The 15,846-nt window shown below is 37.9% G+C and overlaps 1 protein-coding gene across 4 annotated transcripts in view; it reads left to right on the top strand.

Moving 5' to 3' along the window:
* The window catches only part of ANO4 (anoctamin 4), a 384,614-nt gene that overhangs the window by 202,737 nt on the left and 166,031 nt on the right, over nt 1-15,846 (top strand). For 3 of the 4 annotated variants that reach the window (XM_046014085.1, XM_046014083.1, XM_046014084.1), the window contains 2 exons: nt 9,461-9,561; nt 13,190-13,234. In XM_046014085.1, the coding sequence (XP_045870041.1) occupies nt 9,461-9,561; nt 13,190-13,234 (146 nt within the window). Of the gene's footprint in view, nt 1-9,460; nt 9,562-13,127; nt 13,235-15,846 lie in introns of those variants that run through there. The other variant, XM_046014086.1, reaches the window with a different exon arrangement.

Below are 15,846 nucleotides of genomic sequence, written 5' to 3'. Positions count from 1 at the left end.
GATACTTCTGGATACTTTTAGAAAGTATACGTTGGTCTTTCTTTAGTCTTTTGTGTCCTAAATTCCAGCTCTTTTAAGCCCATTTCCTTCAAGTTAAAACAAACAAACAAACAAACAAAAAAGGATTTGGTGTCATCTTTTGAGTTCAGTTCATCTAAGTTGGTAAAGGGGCCTTTTAAACTTTGGCAACCACTTGTAGAACCCCCAAGACTTCTCAGGGTGCTGTGGACAATCCTAGACCTATGGAGACTCTTTCCAATCAGACCTCCATTTCATTTTCCCATTCCACCTATTCCCTCTTCCTTTTGGGTACAGACGTAACCCCAATCTTACTTTTTATTTTAGATGAAACTAGAATCTAATGAGGTTGCAAGTAAGATAGGCAGGCTCCCTTGAGCCAACCATTCACTCTATGATATCCATGGAGAGGAACAATCTTCAGTTCTCACATGCAGGTGCCTTTCCTAGTCCCTCCAAGCAAATACCTCTTTATTCCTAATGTTCCATCACTATATTTTCATGGCCAAAATTGCAAGCCAGGTTGGAAGAAAGTGATCTTTTTTGTTCCTCAGTCAAAGCTTTAACTATGAAAATATTATCAAATGTCTTTGATGATGCATCACATACCCTCTTCCCCATTTAAAGAGCACTTTAGTGCACAAGGGAGTAACTAAATACTTTGCATGCATTAAAACTTGTAGCCCTCAGAAAAAATCTGAAGTAAATTCTGTTATTCACATTTCACAGATGAGAGAATGGAGGCGTACAGAATGAAATACTTTGCTCAGAGTTACCAGCTGCTAAGGTAGCATTTCTAGCTGTTGAACCTTGAATTCCAAAGCTTAGGAATTCCAAAACCAGGACTTTTAACCATTACACCATGTGGTTCCTCTATTCTATTTTTTTTCAATATATAGAGAAAGGTTACATGTCATGTATTGTTTATTTATTTTATAATTCTCCTCAAATTACACATGCAGTTATTACATCTTCATGGCTAGAATACTAGTTTCTCATGGATAGGAACCCTCCTTTTTTGTGTAGGCCAGGGCACATCAGAGTTAGTTGCCTCATTAGAACACAAATATCCCTTTCTTAATACGAACCTAGTGGTTAAATACATGTAATAAATACACATGTATATAATTATACACATGTAATAAATGTTTGGTAAATAAGTGACTAACCAAATCGTTTTAGATTACTTTTCTTTCTCCTGCTACTTTTTAAGAATTGCCACCATCCTGTTTTAATATAAACAAATTAGTGAACATGGACCTGAAATGAAAATAAATGGATAAAAATTCCCCAGAATGAGATTTCTGGTATGTTTCCTTTATGTAAACACACACACACACACACACACACACACACTATCCACGTGTGACTGTGTATGAAGATCATGATCTCATTCAGACCTATATCATAGATGTAAAATGAAACTCAAATTGCAGTGAGCTTTTCTTTGAAATCAGCACATGTGTGATGAGGGCATGGACATAGAGTGGAGGTCAATCTCCATGTCCATCTCAGAGATCCTGGGAGGTTGTCAGGAGTTTTTGCCTGAGAATTCCTGGGAGAAATGTGGAGAGCATGCAGGTGGAGACCGGGAACTCCAGGTGCAGTGCACAAACTCAAGTCACTTCTGACCCCTTGACAAAGTTCTCTGAGAGGACTGACAGCTCTCCCCAGGGTGGGCAAAGGGAGCCATGCTTGGGCTTCATTCTTTGCTGCTGGTTTGCATGTGGGCAGGGAGAGGCACTTGGGAGAGACCTGGCTTGGTACTTGTGTGCCCTCCTTGAAATTAGCTCTAACTCCTCATGAAAGCTTCTGGCTTCCTTTCAGGAAACAAGCTGAACGCTGTTGGACACAGTTCCACCTGAGCTCTGCAATCTCTTCAGAGCCAGGGCCAATAGCAGCGTCAGCAAGCACAAAGACGCAGCTGCAGCAGCAAAGAAGAGACAAATGGCACTACTGAATAAGGCCAACTTCAGGCAGCAGCCTGGGGTAGCTGAGGAAAGGGCTCCTGAGTGTCATCCTTCTAGAAACCTCCATTCCTCCCAGCTTCTGTTCTGTCCCTCTTCTTATTGTTTCCCATCTACCTCTCTGGCAGCACTTTCTTAGTCTCCTTTGATGGTTGCTTTCTCTTCTCTCAGACCTTCTAAATGTCGGTGTGCCCTAGTGCCTAATCTTTGTTACTTCCTTAGGTAACCTCATCAAGTTCTGTGCTTTTTAAATATCAATGGAGTGTCTGTAATTCTCAGGTTAATAAGTCCCATCTCCCCACTCCCACCCTGAGCCAGACTTATATACTCATTTGTCTACTTCACACCTGTATGTAAATATCTCCCAGGGATCTCAAACATGGAATATCCCAAAGTAAACAGACAACTTTTCTCTGATTCTTTTCTAATTCATTGTGTGGTGCTACCATCCATCCACTTCTCTCATCTGTGAAATTCCCTCATCTGTGAAATGTGAATAACAAAATTTACTTCAGATTTATGAAGAAACAGCATGCACACTAATCTGGACACTGGATTTTTTTTTCCTCTCCTCATTTGACCAATCCCAAATATTTTCAAATCTACCTCCAAATTAATCTCTGGTCTGGCCCATTTTTCCCTCACTACATCTACTTCAGCTACCATCTTGTCTCACCTGACCTACTGGAATAACTTTCCTATTGACCTTCCAAGTCTTGTGTTCCCTCTGGGACATTTTTCTACAGGACATTCAGAGTACACTTTCTAAAAGAAGACATTCTCTTCTCTTTCTGCATGTAACCCATTGGTGACTTCTTAGTAACCTTACAAAATAAAGTCTGAACTCCTTACCCTATTGAACATAGCCAGGCATAATCTGTCCATAGCCATTTTCTGTAACTCCATCTCAGGTAACTTTCCCAAACTCACACTACAATGTCCAGTCACCTGAGTCTTTCAATTTATGGTACAATCTCCATGTCTCCCTACTTGCTGTTCCCTCTGTCTGAAATGCTCTTCACTTGGTTTCTCCATGGTCAGCACTTTCTCGTCTTTTGGATCTCAGGTTAGATGTCATACCTTCAGAGGTCAACCAGGCAATCTAAAGTCAGGGGCCTCCAGTTCTTCTCTCCCAAAGCATTATATTTTTTCGTTTTTGTCACTTGTCATAATTTTAAATCATATGTTAATTTGTTGTTTAATGTTTGTTTACTGCTCTAAATTCTGTCTACCTTGCAGATTGAGCAGAGTATCCGATATGTAGTAGTCAATGAATATCTATTGAATCTTATTGAATGAATGAATGTTCTTAAAGGTACATGTAAGAGACCCTGTGGACCATGGAGTCACTTGAGACAGGAATTGGGGGCTTGACTCTGAGGGTTTCTTGAGACTTAGACTTATAGTCAAAGACTGGAAAATTCTCCTCAGGTATTGGTTCCTTATTTATAGGTTGTAACTTGGATGCGTAGGGGTGCTGTGTTCTTCCCAACATCATCAATATGGCATGGCCCTTCTTGGAGATCATGATAACTAACGTGTTTTTACCTATGTGTCTTATCCATACTATGAAATTTAATATGATTCCATAGTCAGATATTGCTATCATTTCCCATATTACAGTTGAACAAACTAAAGCACAGAGAGGTTAAACAGATTGCCCAAGATCACAAAGCGAATAAGGGAGACACATAAGAACATGAATATGTATAATCTGACCTCAGAGTCTGCATTCTTCTTTTTTATTTTTAGTTTTTTTCCTCCTTGAATTTATTTAACTTCAATATAGTTAACATATAGTGTAATTTTAGTTCAGAGGTAGAATTTAATGATTCATCAGTTACATATAACACTCAGTGCTCATTCCATTCTGTACCTTCCTTAATTCCTATCGCTCAGTTACCCCATCCCCCAGAGCAACCCTCAGTTGTTTCATAGAGCTAAGAGTCTCTTACAGTTTATATCTCTCTGATTTTTTTTCCTTCCCCTCCCCTATGTTCATCTGTTTTGTTTCTTAAATTCCACATATGAGAGAAATCATATGATAATTGTCTTTCTTTGACTGACTGATTTCACTTAGCATAGTACCCTAAAGTTCCATCCATGTTGTTGCAAATGGCAAGATTTCATTCTTTTTGGTCGCTGAGTAATATTCCATTATATATAAATACCACATTTTCTTTATCCATTCATCTGTTGATGGGTATCTGGGCTCTTTCCATAGTTTAGCTATTGTGGATTTTGCTCTGATAAACATTGGGGTGTAGGCAACCTCTTACACTACTGGTGAGAATGCAAACTAGTGAAGCCACTCTGGAAAACAGTATGGAGGTTCCTCAAAAAATTGAAAATAGACTTACTGGGGCACCTGGGTGGCTCAGTGGGTTAAAGCCTCTGCCTTCGGCTCAGGTCATGGTCTCAGGGTCCTGGGATCAAGCCCCGCATCAGGCTCTCTGTCAGCGGGGAGCCTGCTTCCTCCTCTCTCTCTGCCTGCTTCTCTGCCTACTTGTGATCTCTCTGTCAAATAAATAAATAAATAAATAAAATCTTAAAAAAAATAGACTTACCTTATGACACAGAAATTGGACTACTAGGTATTTACTCCAATTCAAATGCAGGGGCTGCATTCTTAAATTAACCTCTGAAGTTCAACTACCCATGTAGCCCTATACTCACTCTCCAAGTGACCTCTTCAAATCCCATAGATGTAAATACCATCGATGTCCTGGCCATGCTTGCTTTATATCTCTGGCCCAGACTGCTCCCCTGCACTCCAGACTAATTTATCTTAACTACCCACAGACATCTTTTCATAGGTAACTGAAACTTAACATTTCCAAAACTGAGTTTGTGCTCTGTCTGTATTTCTTCTTCCAAACCTGTCACTCCAGCAGCATCTCCTTCTCAGCAATGGTATTAGGGGTCATGAGATGTAAATATGTGTACATCTACCCATGTGACTTAGAGAGATGGCCTGATTTAGATAATGGCATGATTTCTTCTTTTCCTTGCTATTGCTTGATCTAACCTTCCCTTACTAAATCATGGCATACCCAGGCAAAGACCAGGACATATATTATCCTGCACTCCTAGCAAGGAGTGCCTAGAAGTTGTTGAACAGGATCTTGTTGAATGAAGGAAAGAAAGGAGGAATATTTTCTGTGAATGTTATCTATTTCTACTGCAGGTAGTTTCCATTCTACTTCTTAATTTCTCAGGATGTTTTCTAAACTCCTCTAACTGGCCATTTTTCTTCTTCCCATGTTTCTAACCTAAGGGATGGGATATTAATGAAACAACTCTGTTTCCAAAAATCATTTTCATTTCTCTTCGCTTTGTCACTTGCACCCTTGGATTTATGTGGAAAGGAATGCTTAATAATGAGGAAAAACCTATTTAGAAATGTAGTGTAATCATTCACTGGTAGAGAAAAGAGTGATATATGAGCCATATAATTAGCAGTAATCTGTTTCATATTTATTTTTCTGGGCTGAAGTTCAGTTCCTCCTTGAAAAATTGAATGCAAGTAATAAGTTACACACACACAGCCTATGAATAGATTCCATCGTCAACCAAGGGAATTCAGCTAACATTTTCTCAAGATTCTGAAAATAGCTTTTAATTGTCTCAAATAAAATTTCCGTTCATTAATAGCTTAATATTGCTTCATTTTTGTTGCTTTGTTTTCTAAGATATATAACTTAGTTTATTTTTTATAAACTGATAAAAGAACAATTCAGAAATTATGTATCTTCAATGTATGTATAAAGCTATGGATTTATTTAAACCTCAGAAATTATTAGGTGGAATTGACAAGGGAGTCAAGGGATATGAGTATTAACTGTATCTTGGATAAATGTTCAGTTTGGCTGTGATGAATTTCTTGACCACTCTCTCTCTCCCCCTCTAAGAAATTGAAAGAAAGCCTCTCTTACAAGGTTTATGTAGGAATAAAATGAGGTAACAATGTCAAAGTGCTTCCAAAATTACAAAGGTCTAGAAGATAATAGTAAAGTGGTGGCTTTATAATTATTCTTATAATTGAAATAAGCAAAATGAAGTATTTTTATCATGCTGAATAAATCAAAACAGCTATACTTTCATGCAGAAAATGGAAGAGATCCCACATTAGAATTTTAGTTGCTTTTGTGTGTGCTCAGATAATGAACTTGGCTTTTCCACACACAGAACTGTGGCATTTAAAATGTGCCCTCAGTAGAAATATTTTAATGTATTCTTTTTAATGTTTTCATATATTCGTGGAGATATACAAAATGATTTGTCTTCTACTGTATTTACTTTCTGTAGACCTAGAAATTACAATAATTTCATGAAAAGAGTATATCCTAAGATGATATTCTGCTATAAGTCATAGTTCAGTTGAGTCTGTGAATCATTCACGTTCCCATATTTCTTGTTGTACAGTTTCCCTCTTTGTATCATAGGAAGATGAGAGAAGAAAGAACAAGTGAATGTAGAATCTTGTAGGAAAGATAAGTGAGTTTAAATTCCCATTACACAATTAACATTTTTAGGTGGGAGAGCCATAAAACCTTCCCAGACTCTAAAGTATGTCTTTAATATAAGCAATAAGATCCTTTTTTTTTTTTTAAAGAAAATAGAGTCTTTCTTTTGTTTTATAACTTAGATAACTATACTATATTTTGGAAAACAAGTGTCAATATTTTCCAACATACAAAAATATTCAACTTATAAGGTGAGACCATCTCAGATCTGCATCTGCAGACATGAATGGGACAGGATGGAGATTTTCGTGGGTGTGTGCTATTTCTCCGTGTTCTGTATGGGCACTGACACCTGTGAGCTCATTCACACTCACCCTGGCTAAAAGCTCTAAGCACCCAGTATAGAGAGGATTGGATATAATGAATTACTAAATAGAAAACCAGTTCATGCAAAGAGACCCAGCACTGGTCCATCACATCTTCAGTGTGTACTAGCTTGTCTGTTCTCTGGCTGGGTTCCTCATTTGCAGTTCCTAGATATGTTGGCTCTAAGAGTCACTTCATCTGCAGTTACTTCTTGCTTCACAGGAAAACAGCTTTCATCGGGGCCGGGCCTAACTGTTCACATTTCACTAACCATATTCTGAATTAGATAAGTATTGGTTGTGTGCTCCCTCTGGACCAGACATTGTGCTAGGCCCAAAGGATTTTACTGTGAATAACAGAAACTTTCCTTGTTTTTAGGAGACTTACAGTCAGAGGTCTGCTTGTCCCAAGCTAGAATATACAACTTCATTTCGGCCTGAATTGCCAGAATGTTTGTTTTTTTAGACCAATATCAAAGGGTGCCCTTCACCATGGTGGATTTGGGCCCAAGCCCTTCTCCTTTTGGGAAATTCAGTCCTGTCAGAGTCCCTGGGAAGTTTGTAGTTGATACCAATTTGATTTTCATAATATCTTGAAGAATTCTTATAAATTAAGTACAGTATTTATAAGCCCAGCAAGAGGACTTTGAATGAGAATTTGAGCAATGAATTGCAATTGCACATCATCTGGAATTTAAAAACAATTCCCTATAGTGCAAATTTACCCCATAAATTTGGGCTTCTATTTTTGCCAGCGTGTGATACGATTGGATTGTTTATGAATACTGTTACAAGGAGAGGTTAATCACAAAAGCCTAACACATCTGTTGACATTCTTATACTATAAAAATTTAAATGGCATGCAGTCCAGAATGAGCCTGTATGAAAAAGATATGGATAAATAATAGTCCATTTTGCTGGTTTAAGCTGGTTTGGCTCACTACTTTCTCATTTTTCTTCTACCTCCTTCCACAACCCAGCCCTCCCCTTGGGAAATAACTTCCAAAGAAAATCTAATTGGAGAAGTCCCTTTGGCCTTGTTGGGTGGTTTTTAAATTGCCTTGTTGGGTGGTTTTTAAAATGCAAAGCCCTTGGTGGTTTGGTGGCTCAGTCAGTTAAGTGTCTGCCTTCAGCTCAGGTCATGATTCCAGGTCCTGGGATTGAGTCCCACATTAGGTTCCCTTCTCAGCAAGGAGTCTGCTTCTCCGTCTCCCTCTGCCCCTCCCTCGGCTTGTGCTGTCTCTTGCTCACTCTCTGTCTCTCAAATAAATAAAAAAAAGTGTAAAGTCAGAGTTTACTTCCCTCTCTATGTGCTGTATTCATTAAAAGCCCAAGAGGAGGCAAAAGTGTTGGGCCAAAGAACACAGTCCTTTGAAAAAGCCTTCCCTGACACTGACCCAGAGTCAAGACTTCCATCAAGTCCCTCCTTCTGCACCACCACCAATTTTTGGCTTTTGCCTGGTTGGTTGAAAGCATCTCTTCTCTCTGATTTTGCTGCAGCTCTCCTCCCTTACACTGTTTTCTCCATGCAGTAGCCATAGTGATCTTTGAAAGCCTAAATCAAAATGACTTCCCAGAGTTCCTAAATAGGGTCCAATTGTCCTGTTGGGGTTGGTAAAGTACTGCACAGACTGATCCTCTCACTTTTTTAGCCTCTTATGCTAATTTTCATGGTGGATACACTCTAGCCACCCTGCTCTCCTTACTGCCCCTAGAACATCAGACACACCAAGCAATTTCCCAGCTTAGGGTCTTTGAATCCTAGATTACTCATCCCATGCTTTTCCCCAGCCCTGGCTCCTTTGTGTCTCAAATTTGTATGTCCTCTTTGCAGAGGAGCCTTTTCTGAACCCCTTGCCCAAAGTAGTGTGTGACCCCATCCCTATAACTTCTCTGAAGATAACTTCATTATCTTCAGAACATTCATCACTACCTGAATTCATCCCTTTCTTTTAAACTTTTTTTTGTATTTTATTTTTTTCACTTTTTTAAAAAAATTTCTTTTCAGCGTAACAGTATTCATTGTTTTTGCACCACACCCAGTGCTCCATGCAATACGTGCTGTCTCTATTACCCACCACCTTGTTCCCCAACCTCCCACACCCCCCCTTCAAAACCCTCAGGCTGTTTTTCAGAGTCCATAGTCTCTCATGGTTCATCTCCCCTTCTTTTAAAGATTTTTTATTTATTTATTTGACAGATCACAAGTAGGCAGAGAGGCAGGCAGAGAGAGAGAAGGGAGGAAGCAGCCCCCTGCCGAGCAGAGAGCCCCATGTGGGGCTCGATCCCAGGACCCTGAGACCATGACCTGAACTGAAGGCAGAGGCTTTAACCCACTGAGCCACCCAGGCGCCCCTCCTCTTCTAATTTTAAACTTTTTTTTGCCCATTTCTTTTTTTGTTTGTATGTTTGCAGAATGTAAATGCCATTCATATCTCTTTTGTTCACAGCTGGGTCTCCAGTGCCTGACACACGGTGGTATATTTTTTGAGTGACTAGATGCACATGTAAGGACACAATTTTTGGTGAAGAATGCCCTTAATCTTAAACTCCATATGGGTTCATGTGTTCTAAGTTCCAGTTCAATTTAAACCATAGGAGACTTGGATATACTTTTCAATTCAGTTTCTTTTTTCTGTTTCAGTCCTCTCTAATAAATAGTGACATTATCTTTGTGAAGTTGCATGCCCCATGGGAAGTGCTTGGAAGATATGCAGAACAAATGAATGTAAGAATGCCTTTCAGGTAGGTGTAAATATGTATTTCCCTAATCTCTGCTGCTTCCCTGTAAAACTAATATGTTCCTCTCTTGAAACAAATAAAACTGAAATGCAGACTGGAATAGTATTGGAGAGGATTCTTAAAATATTTAGGAAATACATAAGTCTTCATGACTTCTAATGACTTCATGACTTTTTGTGAAAATTCCTGGCTAATTCAGTTCTTAGTAGGTAGATGTGTCAAATGCCTGTGAGAAAGAAGCATTTTCCAAGTGGGATTTTCATTTCCAAATGCCATTTTCAGAAGCCCTGTGTGTTGCTGCTTTGAATGGCCTGACCCCAGACATCAATGGTGCAGGTCTTTACTGACATTCAAATCTGCTTCCAATAAAGCAAGTTCAATAAATTTCATAAAAATGTGATACGCTTTTTAAATAATTCTTAAATTTTTTAAATTTTTAAATTTTAAAAAAGTCGGGTCATAAATACTGTACAAGCACAAGCATTGGTATTTTTACCAAGGGTAATTAGAAAATACTTTATGTGGATTGTTTAGTTATTTAAAGGATTAATTTACCTTCATCTCATAGTGTATATTCATATTTTCCATGAAGATTAAGGAAAAGTGATCTGTATTTGCTAAAGTATTAAACTTGAAATTATAAATGCCAAGATATGTGGGAAGTAAATAATGGAATCTTCTAAAGGAGATGGAGGGATTTAGTACCAAGGACAGTTCTAACGGGAATAAAGAATTAAATACTTTTGATTCACAATTTGCCAATAAGACTAAGTCAGATGACAGAAACCAGGCAAACTAGTGCCAATTCTAAAATATACCTCTTAATAAGCTGTGGAAAATTATAGAGACAGAGAGGCGCTAGGGACACATTTAGAGAAGGGCAATTTCCATTCAGAGGTCTGTAATGTATCTCCCTGGTGTATCTTGTTTTCTTTGTTTATTGGCCTTTATATTCTAATACCAAGTCAAAATACAGGCTGGGATTTCTAGCATCTGTTTATGTTGAGGCAAAATTCTCAAGGGAATTGAGATAACCATAGTTCTGAACTTTTGATTTATTTTTGTATTTAAAATGTAACAAAGGAATCTGAGAACCCAAAAATTAAAAAATATATAAAATCACTTGAGTCATTTATCAGTTTAGTTTCCATTGGAACTTATTTACTATAGTTATAATTAAAGCCAGTTATTTATCAATGTTATAACTGTCTACTATGGATTAATGCTATATTACACATAAAAGCCAGAAGGAAAATGAAATCTGTGCTTAGATACAGTCATATATATCAGACCAACATCTTATAGCCAACAATCAAAAGTCTACATTCTGATGTGTGATAGTAAAACTTAGTGAAATTGATACGTTATCCCTCGAAGCAATCTCACAAAACCTTCTGCCAGAACACACTTTTCAAGCCAAGAACCCAAGCAGATTGTACAAACTTGAGCAGTGTTAATGCACAGCAAGTTCCTTGTACCTGGAAGCACATCATATATGAATGGCTTGACTGTATCATAGATAACACTCCTATATGCTCATTACATAGCAGGGAAGTGCTGCCTTCAAGCAACATTAATACTTTCCTTATTAAGAGAATGTGATCCAGGGAATAAATGATAACCACAGTAACTATGAATAATGTTCATTTTAAATGTAGGTGTTTCTGCAGTTTTAGGAGACAATACTGTTTATGTGTGGACACTAATTGCTGTCATAAATATTCATGTGATTTTACCTAAGCATAGCTTCACTAGCTACAACCTGACATGTTTAAAGTGTGTGCTATTATTTTATCCAGTGTTTCAGATAAATAACTCTAGCTTAAGAAGATCTATGTATTTCCAAAGGAGGAATTTTTCTGCCATATCACTTCAACAAAATGTACAAATATCAGTTTGGCTACATGTAGATGCCTCAAAGAATGTTATGTGTATTTATTTTTTTTTCTGTAGATTACACTTTTGAATCCCAGGTTTAGTCTGCTTGGGTTTTTATTCCTATAATGTTTGAAACAAAGTTGAAGAATAATTTTCTTATGGGAAGTTGTAAACAAATTTGCTTCTTAAATACCTGTATGTCCATGGATATGGACTCTTTTTAATTAATAGACTAATTTTAGGGCATTTTTAAGTTTACAGAAATTTGAGTTGATAGTACAGTGTTCCCATATATCCCTTCTCACCTCATTCACAGTTTCCTTATTGTTAACATGTTGCATTAATGTGGTATATTTGTTATAATTAATGGACCAATGTTGATGTATTATTATTATTACCTAAAGTCCATAGTTTAGTTTAGGGTTCACTCTTTGAGTTGTATAGTTCTTTGGGTCTTGAGAAATCCATAATATCATGTATCCACCATTATGTATCACACAGAATGATTTCACTGCCCTAATTTCATCTGTCCATCCCTTGTGCTGCCCACCCCAGAACAAACCCCTAACAACCACTGCTTCTTATTGTCTCCATTGTTTTACCTATTAAAAACATGAATATATTTTTAAGTTTTCACAGATATACAAAGAAAGTTGTATATAGACTTCCCATTTTCCATAAGTGAGAGAGCTCAGTATCAGAATACATATAAACCACATCAGTTTCTTACTACTCCATTGGTGGAAGCCCAAACTATGAAAAGGCTGACTGCAATTTTTTAAAAATATCTAATCCATACGCTCCCCATTCAAATTACATCCTAAATTTTAATCTGTAATGTTTTAAAAAATGCAGATATGCAGAAGTACAACACATCCTTAACAGTCTCACATATTTTTAATATTTTTTAATTTTTTTATTAACATATAATTTATTATTAGCCCCAGGGGTACAGGTCTGTGCATTGCCAGGTTTACACACTTCACAGCAGTCACCATAACACATACTTTCCCCAGTGTCCATAACCCCACCACCCTCTCCTGACCCCTCTCTTCCCCCTGGCAACCCTCAGTTTGTTTTGTGAGATTAAGAGTCTCTTACTGTTTGTCTCAGTCTCACTTTTAATAGAGTCTCACTTTTAACAGATTTTTTCCAAGATTCTTTGTTTTACCTATTTAACTCACCTATATTAGGGCCAGTGTTAGGTAGTATTCACTAGTGTAGTTATTTGCAGCAGGATGTTGCTCCTGATTAGTGTTCTTCCCATACTGGTTGTAAAATACATCTTTTTATATTATCCTGCCTACATCAAAGGAGAGAAGGGTTCTGTAAACTCAAGTGTTCTGTAAATATTAGTTAATATAATAGTATGTCCATTAAATTGTGCATGTTGCCAGCCAGCTGGCAATCCATTTCTTCATTCCTTGAAAAAAAACTGACCTCAGCTAAATTCATACAAATACCAATTGCTCCAAATCATTGCTCTGCACTGGCTATGTAGGCAAGGGGCGACCATAAAAAATTATGATAATGAGAGGAAGAAATATCAATGGACAGTATTTCATAAGATTTCATGACTCAAATGCATGCCCTATGTTCCCACTACATTTCTCACTGTTAATCTCTTTTTAGTTTTTTCTTCTTCACCTCTTACAGGCTTCTATCTTCAATCTCCTTTCCTTCCTTGCTAGTTCAAACTGTAACTGACGATGGGTTTTCTTCTCGACTGGCTTCATTTTTGCTGTTCTTCCAGGAGAAAAATCTATTACCTGCCCCGCCGATACAAGTTCATGAGCAGGTTAGTAGCATGCTCTGTCATGATGTGTTTGATATGCTGGCCTGTTTGTTCCAACAATGAGAAGGAATACAAGCTGGGGAGGATGGGCCTTTGTCCCATGGCAAAAGTGGCTGCCATGGGCAATCCAAAAATTGCTATTTCAGGTTAGCCTGAAAAGAAAAAAGCAAGATGGAAATGTTTCTCTGAGAATCTTTCCTATGATTTCTCCACACTTGGAAGGACAGAACTTATCTGCAGTTGTGTTGGGGCTGTTTTTTGTCTTTAGCCTATTCTCTTAGAAAAATTACCAAAAAACCCAGATGTTCAGCACATCTTTGGTCTGAATGTTATTTTTTTTTCTACACAGTCCCACCCTCCACCATAAGTAACTTGAAATCTTGAAGTGTAAATAATCAACATCTCAAAAAGCTGATAGCTGTCTAGCCCACCCCCCATGGGTGGGGCCCTCCTATGTTAGTCACATTTTGTTAATAAAGTATGCAGATGTATTACCTTATCAGAATTCCTTTCTACCTTTTTTTTTTTTCCTTTAGCCTCCCCCACCCACGCAAAATTCTACTGGCTAAAGATCACCTTTAATGTACTATGTATCTTTCTAAAGTTTGTTTCTTAATTTTTTGAGATGTCAGGGAGCAAGGGGGAAGCATCAATGATGTCCTGTAATTCAATTCTATTGTGATAACTGGAAATCTAATTTTAAAATTTTAATTGGTCTTATGTGATCATTTACCCTGAGCTGAGCTAATGGTTAAATTTGGAGACCATTGCATTTCTCTGAAAATCCTTTTTTTTCAGTTCTGTGAGAATTGAGATTCAGGTTTTCTCTGTTTATGTGCTGTGCAGAATATAAGAGTAATTGACATATTCTAGTGGGTTTACTCAAATACATGTACACTCAATAAAGTATGATATAAGAATTGACATCCAAGGAAACCAAGATGTGTTTTCTAAAATTTACCTGTGCAATATCTTTCCTTAGCAGTGCTTCTTTGCTTAGACTTTAGCCATGGCATTTGGATTCACCATGATTTATATTAGTCCCTTATCATATAATGACCCTCTATAAAATCCCAAGATAACACATTAGCCTATATCAGTAGTCCTCTATAGTTTTCAGACTTTAACCAGCATCAGAATAACCTGGAGGGCTTACTAAAACACAAGATTGCTGGACCTGTCCTGTAATCTATGGTGTTGATGTCCACCTCTCCACCTGGATGGTATGTGAAGGCAAGGATGGCTTATCCAATTCTATATTTCTGGTACCTAGCACATAATAGGTGGGGTGAATGGGCAAATGAATCTCTACACATGTGAGGAGATTTGAATGAGGAAAAAGGAGGTCACAAAGAAAAGCATAGAAAAACCAGTGTGCCTGAAGTGTCAGACACAGACTTGGAACTGAAACATTTGCCCTCACTATGGAGGAGGGGTGAGCAATGAGGGCTTGAAAGAAAATGGTGGTAAAAGGAACCATAAATCTCAAACTTGGATTGGACATCAAATGTCATCAAGTCCAGCCATTCAGCAGATACCTGAACCTCTGCTAAATGGTCAACCAGCCCATGTTTGAACATCTGAGGAGACAGGGAATTTCAGAACACAACTGTGGGTACCTGACTTTTAAGAAATTCTTCCTTAAAATAAGCCATAATCTCTCTGTCCCTTCAGTTTTTACTCCAAAGAATGTTCAGATGATAGTTCTCCCTGGATAGATGAAAAATAATCTACAGAGCAAAAACGCAAAATGTATGAGAAAGATTGTGAAATTATAGGCAAAAAGACTTAGCAAGTATTTGGAAATTGAGAGAAGGGGGAGAGAAAGAGGTTTCCGTATCTAAGGAACTGGAAAAATGTTGACGGTAAAATGAGAGTGGAAATTCAGAAGAGATATGGCTATGGTGAGAAAGATGATTTTTGTTTTAATAATCCTGTATTATAACTCACAGTAGGTCTTTGACACATAAGTGTCCTGAGGCCCTCTGGAAATGATGGCAAAGCAATTGAGAGAAACAAGGCTATTGATGGCAAAGCAATTGAGAGCAAGGCTAGAGAATCCAGTTTGGGAATCAGAAGTATAGAGGCCATGACTTGAGCCAGAGCAGTGGATGGAGTTCTCTGGGGACTAAAGGACTAAAGTACAAAAAGAAGGCCAATGGCAATTCCTTGGAAAAATCTCGTTAAGAAGGCAGAAAGAGATGGAAGGAAGATGAAAAATAATTTAAGAAGGAGGCACCCTAAGGGAGAACAATGTCAAAGGGACCAGGAAAGATTTCCCATAATAATGGGTGTTCTTCAACTTCTGATGGAGGCTGAGAGATGAGAATCGATTTTTAATGTTTAGAAGTTAGTGATAACTGCCATGATAGCAGTCTCCATGAGAGATGGTTCTCAAAGTTGAATGGACCTCAGGATTATCTTCAGGGTTTTTTAGTACTCAGCTTATCTAGCCCATTCCATGAGTTTCTGAGATGAGGCACAATATTTTGCACTTCTATCAAGATCCTAAGTGACGCTAATGTGGCTGATCTGGGACTACATTTTGAGAATGAGGACTGCCGAGGGGAGGGTAATAGAAACCAAATTACAGCTAGTGGGGAATGGAAGACCCT

The sequence above is a fragment of the Meles meles genome, chromosome 7 (genome assembly GCF_922984935.1).
Source record: "Meles meles chromosome 7, mMelMel3.1 paternal haplotype, whole genome shotgun sequence".
In the NCBI taxonomy this organism is placed as follows: Eukaryota; Metazoa; Chordata; class Mammalia; order Carnivora; family Mustelidae; genus Meles; species Meles meles.
The sequence above is the reverse complement of the archived record's forward strand: the minus strand, read 5'-3'. Positions and strand labels throughout refer to the sequence as shown.